Source organism: Heterocephalus glaber, unplaced genomic scaffold, assembly GCF_053883595.1.
Source record: "Heterocephalus glaber isolate CG9 unplaced genomic scaffold, H.glaber_assembly_v1.0 deba00000281, whole genome shotgun sequence".
Taxonomy (NCBI): Eukaryota; Metazoa; Chordata; class Mammalia; order Rodentia; family Bathyergidae; genus Heterocephalus; species Heterocephalus glaber.
Genome location: NW_028258139.1, coordinates 9,776,598 through 9,791,579, shown reverse-complemented (window position 1 = coordinate 9,791,579; position 14,982 = coordinate 9,776,598). Strand labels below are relative to the sequence as shown.

The window sequence follows — 14,982 nt, the reverse complement described above, 5'->3', positions numbered from 1 at the left end:
TGGTACCTAGCACAAAGTGACCAGTATGTTTTTTCTTTCTGTCTGTCTTTTTGAGACAGGGTCTTGCTATGTAGTTTAGGCTGGCTTTGAACTCACCATGTTGCCCCGGCTACTGTGCAATTCTTGGCAATCCCCCTGCCTCGGCCTCCCCAGTACTGGGATTATAGATGTGTACCAGCACTCCTGGCATTTTCTTTCTAAATAATTAAGTTAAAAATACATAAAACAGTTCCTGTGAATTCACTGTCTAAAATAGTACCGTTATTATATACAGAAAATGTGGGCTTAGAAGGCAGTTATTTTGCTTTAAAAAAAAAAAAAAAAAAAAAAAACAGCAAAAGCCCGAGCAGCACAGCAACACATGCCTATAATCCCAGCACTTTGGGAAAATGAAGCAGGAGGATCACCAACCTGGGCAACTACGCAAGACCCTGCCTCAAAATTAAAAAGGGCTGGGTATATAGCTCAGTGCAAAGGCCCTGAGTTCAAATCCCAGTACGGCAAAATTAAATTTAAAAAAGCAAAATGGCCCAGGAGAAAGTGGGAGCTACTGGACAGCTAAACCTTGCTTAGCTTCAAGGCATCAACCAACTGGTTAACCTCAGAGAAGTACTTAAACGCTTCACCCGAACCCCGGAGTTCTCTCTAACCTTAGGGCTTCACCCCGCTCCGAAAACTGAGGAACTCTGTTGTCTGCACAGAACCTGCACTCGGCAGGGACCGGCAGTTCTCCTCTAGCCCTCAGATCTTACCCTACTCTGCCCGACAAAGCCAGGTCCTCACAGGCCAGGCCCTCAGTGAAGCAGACCGAAACCCACAACCACTTCTGTGCTGTCGATCTAGAAGTGCAACTCCCGGGGGTGTCCACGGGAAGACCCGCAATCTCTCAAAAGTACTTGGAGGGGCTGGGGATTAAGCTCAGTGGTTCCGCTGCCTGCCTCGAAAGCACAAGGTCCCGAGTTCGATCCCCGGTACCAAAAAAGAAAAAAAAAAAAAAAAAAGTACTTGGATATCATAATCAACATGTTTCGTCATAAAAATCAAGGAGGAAGATCAGACCCACAGGGGAAAGCAGGCATAAAACGCGGAGAAAGTTTGGGGACCAGGCTGACATGCAACAAAGAGCCAAGCAATATCCGATGAGGGTTGGGTTCGTGTCGCTCGTTCTCCACGTGCAGTGATTCTCGTCCAGGCCGCCTGAGAGGCAGCCGGACGCAGAGCCCCGAGCCCGACCATCTGAAGCGATCTCCCGGGGAGGCCAGGATGCTGCACCGGCCTGGCTGGCAGCCCCCTTCCGTCCGGGCCGGGCCTCCAGGAGCTGAGTACCGCTCGGCGGAACCCAGGTCCTCACCTCAGTGGAGACCGCGGCATAGGCACTCCCGAAGCCGCGACCCAGCAGCCCCGCCGCGCGCACCGCCCTCCCGCAGAGCCCGTGAGCCCCGCGGTGAGCCGCCGCCAAGCGGAGCCCCACCGCCAAGCTAAGCGCAGCCATCGGCAGCCGCGCACACGCGCCCCTTGGGCCGGCAGCCGCGCAGCCAATCAGCCAGCGCGCGAGGCCTCTGGGAGTTGTAGTCTGACGTCCGTGTCGCTCCTGGCACGGGAGCGGGCTCGAAGCAAAAATAGCAGGGAACTGAATTTACGAAGTTGGCGTTCCCCCAGCTGGCTCATTTGCGGCGAACCGAGAGTCTCAAGGTCCCCGTGTTTAGTAGACGGAACACTTAAGGTCAGCAGGCTGATGTACACAGCAGATGGTGGGCGGGCAGGCGCCTGTGCTGTACCTGCTGACTTCCGGAACGGGCGGGTCAGGCCGAAGTCCAGGCTCCCTGACCCTCGGAGGCTTCCGGGCCAGGCGCAGGATACTAGGTGGAGGAAACTCGACCCGGATTTCACCGCGAGACTGGGGAGGGCTTTTGATGACTAAGTTCTCAGAGCCCAGTGAAGGGGTGCTGGTTGAGTGGCATTTATTTTATTCTTTCAATAAATACTCGGCGGAAGTCCTGCTTCCTCCGGGATCTGCGCTAACCCCGGGGAGACTATATGGGAACAATGCCCCAAACTCACACTCCGTAGAGCGATCCAGGGAGGCCTTTAACAAGCCAGAAAACACCTGTCCAGAGAGAAAGATAGCAAACGTCTGTTTTGCATGGCTGACCGCTCCAGATAAGGACACTGGTCTTTGGTCATTGAGAACTGAGAGGAAGGAGAGTACTTTGTCCGTGGAGACTCGTGCAGAGCTGGGTCTGGCAATTGAGGGGTGGGGAGGTTGCAGAAAGAAGTCTTATTTCCCTGCACTACGAATGTGTGGGATGCTTCTTTACAGACTCTGATCTGTCCTTGGAAATAGTAATCATGCTAAGATTGAGTGACCCTTGAGCCGCACATAGCATGCTCCTGTAATCCCACCATTCTGGGAGGCTGAGGCAGAGGATGGCAAGTTCGAGCCCAGCTTGGGCTACATACCGTAGTGAGTTTGAGCCCAGCCTGGAACATAGCAAGACCCAGTGTGTGCAGTGGCCCACGCTTCTAATCCCAGGATTTGTGAGAATCGCTGCAAGTGTTCCATCCTGGAATACATGAGACCCTGTCTCAAAGGGGGGGCGGGGGATCCTACAATATCTTGAGAGCTGAGTATAACACAGTCCTGGTCACCAAGAATATTAGTTATTTCTTTTCTGTGTAACAAAAAACTCCTGAAGTTCAATATCTTAAAATACTCAACATTAGTTCCCAGTTTTTGAGGGTTAGGGATCCAGGAGTGAGTTGGTTGCCTGCTGTGCCTCAAGGGCACCCTGAGATTTTGGTCAAAGCTGGAGGCTCTCATGTAGGATAGTTGTCTCACGTGACTAGTACCACATGGGCCTTTCTGCCGGGTTGTGTCTTAGTTTCTCATTGCTGGGACAAAACACCTGACACCCACAAGTTAAAGGAGGAAAGGTTTACTTTGGCTCACAGTTTGTAGAAGTTTCAGCCCATAGTCAGTGGGCTCCAAGACAGGGCAGCATGGCATAGGAGAAACAGTTCATGGGATGGCAGGCAGGAGGCAAAGAAGCAAGCCTTTCTTCTTTTCCTTTTTACCCCATCCTGGCTACAAGCCTATTAGTACCACCCACACCCAGGGTGGGCCTTCCCATTATCCACACCCAGAACCATGCTAAACCAATCAGTGGACTGATCCACTTATTGTACCCTTAATCTGGTATCACGCATCTGTGATCCTAACCCTAACTTCCCAAAAGCTCCACCTATGAGGACATGAGGCTTTGGGGGGACATCCTGTTATAAACCATAACAGGTTGTTTGAGTGACTTTGTGACATGGCGTCTGGCTCCCCTCAAAAGAGCAATCCAAATACAAGCAAGATGGAAGCCACCGCATCTTTTATGGCCTGGTATTGGCAATCACATAGTCACTTCCTCCCCCATTGTATATCCTGAAAGTGGTTGAGTAGAGCCCACCGTCAATGGGAGGAGACAAGGACATTGTGAATCTTTTTTATTTTTAAAAACTATCTAAATCTTATTGGGACTTTTTTTTTAATATCCAGAGTTTATTTGGATGGTTTCTTATTCATCTTAATTCAGGGTGCTTTTAGTACTGCTTCCTCCTGAAGGATACTCCATGTGGAAGCCTTGCTTCTCTTCAGTAGGGTGGTGGAGGGCGGTGGACCACTCAACACACAAAACTACTGTTTGGGTGTGACTAAAGACGGGTGATTTTATAGCATCCTGGTCATTTCACACCCGTGAAGTAGGAATGAATTGGGGCTTGCAACAGACACATCATTCCCTCCCCACCTCCTTCAGTGTGCCGCCCCTGTATTGCTAACTTCAGACTCCCTTTCCTTCTTCAGGGGTTCTCAGCCTAGGTCAGGTGTGTTTCCTGTCTGAGTCTTGCTTTCAGTCTTCCAGCTGTGGATTGAATGTCATAAATGAGCACCTGTCTCCCTCCAGCAAGCATAAGAAAGGGACTGGGGTTTGTTACTTGTTTCAGGAAAGATGACAGAGGGCCAGGGATTTAGCTCAGTGCTTCCACTGCCTGCCTCGCAAGCACAAGGTCCCGAATTCCATCCCTGGTACCAAAAAAAAAGTAAGATGACAGAAGAAGGTGGTTTCAACCTAAATGTTGCATTGAATACTCGTGTGAGTGTGTGTCTGTGAGAGAGAGAGAGAGAGAGAGAGAGAGAGAGAGAGAGAGAGAGAGAGAGACAGGTGTTGAGAGGTCTTCATTAGATTCTCTGAGTTCTTAAGCCAGAAAGAAGTAGGAACTGTCCACAGAGAAGGAATCTAACGGATTCTAATTGTCCTCAGGACCCACCCACCCTGCCATCTGCTCTAAGCCTCCACCCCTTGGTGCTGGGAAAAGACACCGAGAGGCCCAGACTCCGAAGTTGAAGTTGTAGACAGGCTCCTGTCCTTCTGTTACCTAACACGTCTTTTGTTTTGTTTCCCAGTCATATCACAACACAGTTCATTGGGTTGATATGTTCTTTATCATTCAGGTTCTGAGACTATGAGCTCTGCTCACACTAAATGAATCTAGGAACTTCCCAAGATGCTACTCTAGAGTTTATCTATAGTATGCTTTGTGCCTTCTGTTCTTTTTCTTTTGTTTTGTTTCTTCCTTTGCTTGGTTTTGGCTTTGATACTTTTCGTGGTGCTAGGGATGAAATGCAGGGCCTCAGACCTGCTAGACAAGTGCTCTGCCATGGAGCCACATACATCCCAGCTGTCAACCTCAGTCCCTGTACAAATGGACTGCGGGTGTTAATTAGGAGAATCTGGCAGGTCCTCAGTCACATCTTACTCATGGGCTGGTTCATGTTGATTGTTTTTCATCAGTTTTTAGTTCCAAGAGGGCTTCAGAGCTTGGAGTACAATACGTTTGGAACTTGCAGCCTCTTATGTTGTCTTTCCCTACCTTCCTATCTCAGTCCAAGGGCACCCTAGGTCAGAGGTTCTCAAATGCTCCCGAATCAGAATCAGCTGGAGGACTTGTCAAGCTGGAGATAGGAGGAACCCAGCCTCTTGCACACTTAGCAAGGACCCCAGTGGTGCTGCTGCTGCTTCACTTTCTGCTCTGGAAACCAGAGGGTCTGAGGAGAAGCTGGACCAGCTAAATTCTGAAGACAGCGCTGCCTGCCCTGTCACCTGGTCCCCAGCCACACCCACAGGCCTAGTTGTGTTCACCTGGTGTCCCATACTGATTTCTGTGACCCCTCCTTATCTCCAGTGTTCTGGATCTTTCTCATGGGCCTGCCTTGTTCTCAGTCTTCCTCAAAACAATTCCCAGAAGTCCCATGCACCATGCCTGGTTATATCTCAGTGGCCAAAACCACCACATGACCATGCCTAGCAGTGAAGAAGCCTGGCAAATGTAGCATTCTGCCTGGCTAACGGGGTGCTCCTTTTCCGCATAAGAAAGGGACAAAGGGGCTGAAGGTGTAGCTCAGGCTCTGAGTCCCATCCCCAGTATCACAAAGATAAATAAGAAAGGTGAACTCAGCAGGGTGTGGTGGTGCCCATCTATAATCTCACCATTCTGGGAGGCTGAGGAAGGATCACAAATTGGAGCCCAACCTGGACAGCTGATCAATTTAACGAGACAGTTTCAACATAAAAAATGAAAAGGACTGGGAATGTGGCTCAGTGTGAAGGTTCTGGTATCAATCCCCAGTTCAAAACAGTGGGCTTCTTTTTTTTTTTTTTTTGATACACGGGGATCCAACTCAGGTCCTTGCACTTGCTCAGCAGGCTGCGAAACCACTGAGCTAAATCCCCTGCCCCAACAGTGGACTTCTTTAAAAGAAGAAAAGAAGTGTAGTGGCACATGCTTGTAATCCCAGTACTTAGGAGGCTGAGGCAGGAGGATCACCACAAGTTTGAGGCCAACCTGGGGTCCATAGTGAGTTCAAGCCTAACCTGAACTACAAAGTAAAACCCTGTCTCAAAAAATGAAAGAGAGAGAGAGAGAAAGAGAAAGGGTCAAAAGAAATAAGTCAGTGAGGCAGCAAGAATAATTGCTGCACACGAAGTTTAACTCTGTTTTCTTGCTGGAATCTTACAGTGTAAGCAATCTTAGACAACAAAGTACTTCAGAACAAATCCTGTTTGTGAGCAGGGAAAATCAACTTGTATTCTGATGTCCAACCCTATAGATATAGAAGCTTATTGGGTTATGATGGCAAGGATGCTTACTTGGAATTGCTCTTGGTATTTCAAATGATAGCAATAAAAATAATTTAAATTGTTTAAAAGTATGTATGATAACTGTTTCATTAAATAAGTACAACAGCAAACAAAAAAAAGAAAGAAAGAAGTCAGCGCGAGTTCACAGATCCTGGGAGGAAAGAGAGAGGCCCCTTTATGGCTGTGGCTGGAAGAAAGAGTAGAGAATGAATGACAGGCACCAGGGAGGGGACCTGGCCGGGTTACCAGCTCTAGTTCAGCAAAGGGCCTGCAGGGAGAGGGTGCCGCCCCCTCTTGGGGGGGCGCTTCCGCCTGCTCCTCCAGTTTCCAGAAGGAGGAACTTCTGTCAGTCATCCTCTGGCCTTTCTCGCCCAGAAGAGGAAACTCAGAAGAGACTGCAGCTCTGTCCGCATTCTTCACCCATCTCTGGAAGGGGTGAGCTCCCACAGCCTGCAGTTCGGGGGCTGGGTCCACACCTGCACCTGTGAGTGCCGCTGCAGTTCAGGCAAGGGCAGCCTCACCAAGCCCGTTTTTCTCCCAAGCAAGCTAGGTTCTCCCCTGAGCTAATAGCAGTAATGAACCCGAGGGTCCAGGATGTAGCTTCTTTGTGGTAGAGCTCTTACCTAGCATGTACCAGGCCCTGGGTTCCTTCCCCAGCATTGCAAAAAAAAAATTTTTTTTTAAAGCAGGATGGAATTCAATCCCCGGTACCAAAAACAAAAAAGCAGGACGGGGCCGTGCACACTTGGGAGGCTGAGACAGGAGGATCATCATGAGTTTGAGGCCCGTGGCTGGGGATTTAGCTCAGTGGTTCTGACATCTGCCTCGAAAGCAAAAGGTCCTGAGTTAGATCCCCAGTACCAAAAAAACAAAAAAGGTGTGTGCTGTAAGACCCAGTCGGTGTCTCTCTCTCTTTTGGGGGCCGGGGATTTAGCTCAGTGGTTACGCCACCTGTCATGAGTTTGAGGCCAGCCTGGGCTACATAGTGAGACCCTGTCTCCAAAAAAAAAAAAAAAAAACATGGGCCGGGGATTTAGCTCAGTGGTTTCGCCACCTGCTGTGCATAGGGACCCGAGTTCAATCTTCGGTACCAAAAAACAAACCAAACAAAAGAACAGGATGGGGACCTGCCATGTTAGTGTCACGTAGCTCGATCTCTGATCCCTAAACTGTCTCAGGACCTCAGCATGGATGTGCCCAGGGGACTGGAAAATGAGGTGACTGGGTAGGTGCTCCAAGGGCCTATCAGGGAGTCCTGCGGGTGCAGGTGCTATAGTGGGGGTTTGGGCTGGGGTCCTGGTGAGTATGCTGGGACGGTGCTGCGGTCTCAGACTTGTGACCCTGATTATTAGCCAGGTGACAGAAAAACTTCAGAACCTCCCAGGCTGAAGCCCTGTGTCCTCAAGCCCACCCGCCTCCACCCCATGCCCGCCCCCACTGGGGTACGGTGGCTGCAGGGGCAGCTTCCTGAAGCCCTGGCCCGGCTGGAGAAGAAAAGCAAGACCTCAGGCGTGGTCAGGCTGATGTGTCCTCACAACCTGGGTATCTGCACGGGGCTCCCGAACCCCAAGCCCGCGGCTCTTCCTGCCTCTGCCAGGTCCCCTGTTCACTTCCAGGATCTGTCTCCTCCTGGGACTGGTCCTAGAGAGGCTGCTGGCCCAAGGTGCCAAACTGATAGCAGGGACGATGGACCAGGACCTTCTCTGGGCTCCTGCTCAGGGCTTGGCCAGGTCCAGCAGCAGGGAGAGGCCCTGGGGGGATTTGGGAGCCTGAGCTGCAGCGCCAGGCAGGACCCCTGTGTGCCCCTGCTGAACACAGTGATTTCTGGAGGAGGAAGAGGAGCAATAATAAAGACAGGCAAGGAGCAATAGAAGAAAGAGGAGGTTGCCCTGGAGCTCAGCTCGTGAAAGGGTGTGGGACTTAGGGACAGGGCGGGAGGAGGCTCCCAGAGGTCTGAGGCTGTCCAGAGCCCAGCCCGTGGGTGGACTCGGTGGGTGGAGGGGCTGCCCAGTCCTGCTGGCTCCCTCCCCACCCCGACTTGCAGTGAGGCCGGCTAGACTTTGGATCTGAGATGTCCCCTAGAGACCCACCTGGCTTAGTCCCCAGCGTGGTGCCCCTCGGCGGGAGGGTGGAAACTCTGAGAGGTGCGTCTGCCAGTTACTGAGGACAGGCCCTGAAGGGGTAGCGCAGCTTGGCCCTTTCTCGTTTGTTCCTCATCAGGAGCTGAGCAGGAGACCTTGTTCACATCATCTCCAGCCTCGCCATGGGCCCAAGGGCAACCAAGCCAACCAAGCATGGCCTGAAAACTCCAAAACTAAAAGCCAATTTTTCTCTTTCTACCTTGGTCATCCAGGTGTTTTGTTACAGTAGTGGAAAGCCAAGCCACCCCCTCTCCATTTGCCTGCTGCCCTGCAGCACCAGCTGTGGACGGCTGTGACCTTGGCTGGCTGCTCTTCATCCGTGTGGAGGCTAATTATAGTATCAGCTGACTGAGCTCCAGGATGCCCAGCGAGATGGTGTAATGCGTCCTCCCGGGCGTGTCAGTGACAGTGTTTCCAGGGGGTGAGTCTTGGATGGCTGGGGCCCAGGTAGCACGAAAGACCCAAAGGAGAGGTCCACTTGCTCTCTCTGCCTCTCTCCTAAGGCTGGAACATCCTTCAGTGCTTGGACGTCAGAATTCCAGGTTCTACAGCTTTAGAGCCCAGGACCCTTACACCAGCAGCCCCCAGCCTTGGACTGAAATTACACCATCAACCTCTCTGGTCCTTCAGCTTTTTTTTCAGTACTGAGGATTGAATTCAGGTCCTTCATGCTAAGCTGCATCCCTAGCCCTGTTTGTTTGTTTGTTTGTTTGTGACAGGGTCTCACTAGGTTGCTAATTGCCCAGGAAGGGTATGAGTTTTTGAGTCTCCTGCCTCAGATTCCCAGGGTGCTGGGATTACAGATGTGTGCCAACATGTCCGGCTTGGTTCTGGGACTTTTTTCTTTTAGGGGGGAATTTCTTTTGAGACAAGGTCTCACTGTGTAGTTCAAGCTGGCCTTGCACTCACTTCATGACCAAAGCTGGCCTTAAACTCCTGGCAGCCTCCTGAGTGCTGGAATCACAGGTGTGTGCCACCGTGCCCAGTTTTTTTGTATTTTTTTTTGGTTTTCTAAGACAAGGTTTCACTATGTAGTCCAGGCTGGACTTAAACTCACTATGTAGTCCAGCCTGGCTTTGAACTCATGGCAATTCTCCTGTCTCAGCCTCTTGAGTGCTGGGATAACAGGCGTGTGCCACCATGCCCAGCTTTTCTTAAATTTTTTGTTTTGTTTTGTTTTGGTTCTGAGCCACATTCCTGACATCCTGAATCTCCCTCTTGCAGACAGTCTGTGGGATTTCTCACTCTCCACAGTTTCTCTCTCTCTCTCTCTCTCTCTCTCTCTCTCTCTCTCTCTCTCTCTCTCTCTGTCCTTCCCTCTCTCTATAAACCTTCTCCTATCTTCTTTTCTTAAAAATTTTTCAGTACCAGGGATCGAACTCAGGACCTTGCGCTTACCAGATAGGTGCAGTGCCACTGAGCTACATTCCCATTCTCCTATTTATCTATTTTTCTCTATAAATTTTCTGTCATCTATTTAGCCATCTCCATAAATCTGTCTGTCCATCTGTCCATTTATACACCCATCCTAGTGGTTCTGCCTCTCTGGAGACCCTTTAATACAATTGATACGCAGTTAGTGAGGGGGAGCTGAGGTTTTTTTTTAACTGAGGATAGAACTCGGGAACTTTCGCTTGTGAGGCAGGCACAGTGCCACTGAACTAAATCCGCAGCCCCTTGATATGCAATTAGAAGGGGACCACCTATTAAATAGCCCTGTCAAAAGAATCAGTTCTGGGGCCAGGGATTTAGCTCAGTGGTTCCGATGCCTGCCTTGAAAGCACAAGGTCCTGAGTTTGATCCCCGGTACCCCCCCCCCAAAAAGAATCAATCCTGCTGAGTGTGGTGGTGCACTCCTGTAATCCCAGTGGTTTGGGAAACTGAGGCAGGAGGGTCACAAATTCAAGTACTGCCTGGGCAAGACCATGTCTTGAAATTTAAAAATAAAAATGATCTGGGGATGTAGCTCAGTGCTACATATTCTTAATATATCATGCTCCTAAACATGTATATATGTGTGTGTGTGTATATATATATATATTATATATTATATATATATTAGGTTCTTTTCCTCCTGGTTTTCAGGAGGAAAAGGACCTAATAAAAGAAAAAAATCTGGGCTGGGGATTTAGCTCAGTGGCAGAGCACTTGCCTAGTAGGTGTGAGGGTGAGACGCTGGGTTCCATCCCCAAAACCAAACCAAACCAAACAAAGCAAAAACAAAACTGCGATGAATTAAAAGGCCTGGACTATAAATGGTGGAAGAGATAAGGATAGTTCATCAAAATACTATTTCACATTCCCAATGTGTGTTGAAACATTGATTTATATCCCATCCCAGGCTGGTGCAGTGACCCTCACCTGTAAACCCAGCTAGCCAGCCACTCAGAAGGCTGAGACAGAAAGATTAAAAGTTTGAACCTAGCCTGAGCAGTTTAGCAAGAGCTCGTCTCAAAATAAAAAAGAGCTGAGGATGTATCTCTGTGACAAATGTGATGCCCTGAGTTCGATTCCCAGTACCAGGGGGAAGAAATCGCATCACAGCTGCCCACCAGGGCTACTGTGCCCTGGTTGTCCTTGGCCAATGACAGCACCTCCGAGCGCGGCCAGGTGTACCCAGGCAGCAAGCCCAGGGTGAGCAGCCTGCTGCCCTGCAGCAGTGTGGCCAGGTACCAGGCTTACAGCTTTAAGATTTAACTTCTGACCTGCTGGGTTTTGGACTTGCTTTGAGCTGATTCCTTCTTTCTACTTTCCTATTTCTCCCTTTTAGATTAGAAATGTTTATTCTAGGGCCACCCCCTGAGGGACACCTCATGTAAATACAAGAGCTATTCTCCTTCTCCTTATTTCCAGTAAAACTTTCCTAACCTCCAATAAAAAAGAAAGAAAGACAGAAAGAAAGACATGTTTATTCTGTACCTTAAAAGAATGTAACTTTTGTTTTATTAATTGTTTGGCAGTGCTGAGGATATAACCCAGCATGCTACATGCTAAGCAGGCCCTTTACCATCCCATTCCCAGAAGAATATAACTTGGTTTTTTGTTTTTGTTTTTTAATTTTTCTAGAGGCACAGATGAAGGAGTATGCCTGGAGTCTCCGCTGCGACTTCCGGCTTAGGGTTTTGAACAATACTGGAACTGTGAAGACCTCAGCATGACTGGTGGTCGAATGAATGCACTTTGCATTCAGCTGGACATGAATTTGGGAGCCGAGGGAGGGTGCTGTGGTTTGTTCCCCCAAATGTTTGTGTGTTGGGCTTGGTGCCCAGGGTACTAGTGCCGGGAGAGGGCATAGGCTGCTAGGAGGTGCAGCCCAGTGAGGTCCCGGGGTCACGGGGGCTGCCGAGAGGACTGCTTGCTCGCTTCTTAGCTGAGATGTAACCACTCGCTCCTCTTGCCATCCCAGAACCAAGCTAATACAGGGTCAGGCCCTGACCCTCCAGAACTGCACTGAATAAACCTCTCTTTTCATAAGCAGCCTGCGCCAGGGATTTTGTTAGGGTGACAAATAGGTGACTAAGACACCAGCTTAGGCTGAAGTTGATCTTTCTCATGGTTGACTTTGATAGGAGCAGCAAATACCAATATTTGGGTGTTGGAACCTATTCTTGAACCGTTATGCCTTGACTGGCATAGGACCTGCCTCCTGGGGTGAAGCAGGCAACAGGCGGAATAATATTTGCTCCTGAATAGGCTTCCAACCCCAGCCAGGAGTTCCCAGTAGGCGGGACCAGCCAGGCAGAGGAGCAGGAGCAGAGCTCAGGGCAGCCATCGCCCCTCCCTGGGAGCCGAGGCACTCCCCTTCACTCCGGTCTCCTTGCCTGCATTTGGCCTTAGTGACTTATTCGTGGGTTGGATCTTAAATGTTCCCCCAAAGCCCAGGTGCTAAAGGCTTAGTCCCCAGCCCGAGGCACTAGCGGGAGGTGACAGTGTCACTGGACAGGGTCCCAGGAATTTCCCAAAGTGGAGATGAGGAACCCAAACCCACCCCACCTGTGGAGTAAGTTGCAGATCTGCTGACTCCCATCTGGAAAAAGAATTTTCAGGACAAATCAGTAAGAAGAATAAATTAACTTATTAGGCAGAATTTGGTTTTGGTTTTTGGGTTTGTTTGTGTTTGTTTTGTTTTGGGGGATTTTGAGACAGTCTCACTGTGTAGTTCAGGCTGTCCTCAAATTCCTGGTGATCCTCCTGCCTCAGCTTCCTGACTGCTGGAATTACAGGTGTGTGCCACCACACCTGGTGTATTAGGCATAATCTGAAAAGGGCACACTCAAAGAAATAGGTCATGAGCCCTCAAGAGAGAGAGGTGCTTTGTTTTCTGAAACTGGGAACACTTCTCTTGAGGGGGTAGAAACCCCAGGAAAAGGTGGCCCCCACACCCAGAAGGGTAATGGCCCATTTTACAGGAGTAGGCCAGCTTTCTTTTGTTTTATTTTTTAAGATAGACAATTTAAAGCATTCTTTGAATCCCCTTAGTCTGTTACTTTATCTTAAGATCAGGTTCCTGTTCTTTACTTTCCCAATGGAGCTAATTTAGGGACTTAGAAACTTTTTTTAGTTGAGGCAGGGTTTTACTATGCAGTTCAGGCTGGGCTTGAACTCACTATGTAATCCAGGCTGGCCTCAAACTTGTGGCAATCCTCCTGCCTCAGCCTCCCAAGTGCTGGGATTTACAAGCATTCACCATCAAACCAGGCTGGATTGAGACTATTTTTAAGGAATTTTGGGTATGATGGGTCTGGAAGGAAAGAAACAAATTAACCTACAGAATGCCAGCCTGAAGCAGTGATGGAGAACCTGTTAGTGACCCAAACTACAACCCCAAACCCACTTATTTACCGCAAAGTGCCAGGGCTACAGTTAAACCTAGTGCTGTGCCGGCTTCCCTCGGGTACTGGCCGAGAAGGCTCTGCATGCCCTCTGCGGCATCCATGCTTATAGGTTCGCCACTGACGGCCTGAGGTAACTTTGACCACTTGGGAAGTTGCAGTCTTAAAAGAACAATTTTGTGTTATGATTTTCCTTGCCTCCTTTTCTACCTATCTTTATTTTATCCTATCTCACTGGAACCCTTAAGAGGTGGCCTTCTGGTCACACGGCTGTGCCCTCCAGGGGAACATGGGAGCCCAGTTTCTACCTCTGTCTGGCACCCTGGTCATAGCTGCTCACCACAGCCCAAAGCTGCTGGCCAAACAACCACGGGCAGACCCTCCCGAGCTGTGAGCTCTCTCTCTCTCTCTGTCTCTCTCTCTCTCTCTGTCTGTCTCTCTCTCTCTCTCTCTCCTGAGGACTGAACCCAGAGTCTCTCCCAGGTCTCTACACCAGTCTACATCTCTAGCCGTATTTTTTCTTTCTTTCTTTTCTTTTTGTTTTCTGGTTTTGGTTGGTTCATTGGTTGGTTGGTTGGTTTCTTTTTCTTGGTACTGAGGATCAAACTCAGGACCTTGTGTTTGCAAGGCAGGTGTCGTGTCACTGAACTACATCTCTGGCCCTATTTGTTTTTTGAGACAAGATCTCACTAAATTGCTGAGCCTGGGCTCAAACTTGTGATCCTCCTGCTTCAGCCTCCCAGAGTGCTAGGGTTGCAAGTGACCTTTTCTCTTTATAAACTGATTATTTCAGGTATTTCTTACAGTAACAGAAAGCTGACTAACTTAGGAGTAAAGAAAGACAGGAGTTTTCTTTCTTCAGGCTGCTTGTTTGTTTGTTTGTTTGTTTGTTTGTTTGCTTTTTGAGACAGGGCTCACTATGTAGCCCAGGCTGGTCTCGAACTCAAACTGCAGTGATCCTGCTGCCTAAGGGAGGGGGCAGAGGTTGGGGTCAGCCATTATCCCAGAGCTTAGAGGTCCAGGAGCTCCCAGGCCTCCAGCCCTTTCAGAGCAGAGACTGTAGCATGGCTCCCTTAGCTCCTGCGGGAAGCTGTGTCTACTACAAAGGAAAACTGGCTTATTATGAGAGTGAGGAGGAAAGTGAAGAGGAAGAGGCAGCTGGAGACCTGAGACCCACTTCTCTGCTTCCTCAGGGACTAGTCTCAGGCTCCCCTGGGCTTGGCCATTCCAAGGGTGCCCTGCAGATCTTCACCCCTGAATGGGGACAAAGCAGAGCCCCTCTCTGAACTGTCCAGACTTAGGTGAATTAAACCCCTGGTGGGTGGTGAAGAAGAAAAGAAAACTGGGTTGTTTTATTCCCTTCAAAATTTTGTTCATATGTTTTTCTTTCTCCGTTTCTACTTCTAACCTGCCTAGATCAGGGCTTTGCCCTTTAAAGTGGAAGCCCTTTTTCTCACCAGCTGGTGCATGGATGGTTATTTGCCACCTTCTAGGGCCTAAATGAGCTGATGTCCTGAAGGAGTTGAGCAGAGGCTGTGAATCCAGGAAGTGTGCAGGGAGAGGAGATAAGTCTGGCTTCACAGCCTTCCTCACCCCGCCCTCTACTCATTCATTCATTCATTCATTCATTCGATAAATTAAGACTTACTATGTTGCAATAGTGTTTATAACAACAGATATTTGAAAACAATGCAGGTGCTTACTTACAACAATCCAGGTGACAAGTAAACTGTTTGCTGCTATAATGAAACACTCTCCAGTTAAGAAACACACAAAACCAACCGGCTGCACTATCCTAAGTGGACGCCCACGAGAGCAGTAGTG

The 14,982-nt window shown here is 49.4% G+C and overlaps 1 protein-coding gene and 1 long non-coding RNA gene across 5 annotated transcripts in view; one reads left to right on the top strand and one right to left on the bottom strand.

The window, feature by feature from the left end:
* Window positions 1-1,768, bottom strand: part of Hdhd5 (haloacid dehalogenase like hydrolase domain containing 5) — a 29,300-nt gene extending 27,532 nt beyond the window's left edge. For 2 of the 4 annotated variants that reach the window (XR_015440835.1, XM_087186247.1), the window contains exon 1: window positions 1,352-1,518. Coding sequence is in view for 3 of the 4 variants with exons in the window: in XM_087186247.1 (XP_087042373.1) it covers window positions 1,352-1,492 (141 nt within the window). In the remaining variant the exon portion in view is untranslated. Of the gene's footprint in view, window positions 1-1,351 lie in introns of all 4 variants that reach the window. The other 2 variants (XM_004837607.4, XM_021249632.2) reach the window with 2 other exon arrangements.
* Window positions 1,575-14,642, top strand: LOC110347059 (uncharacterized). Its single transcript, XR_002391416.2, has 3 exons — window positions 1,575-1,723; window positions 8,539-8,747; window positions 11,393-14,642. It is a non-coding gene; the product is annotated as an uncharacterized LOC110347059 (long non-coding RNA).
* The last annotated feature ends 340 nt before the right edge of the window (window positions 14,643-14,982 follow it).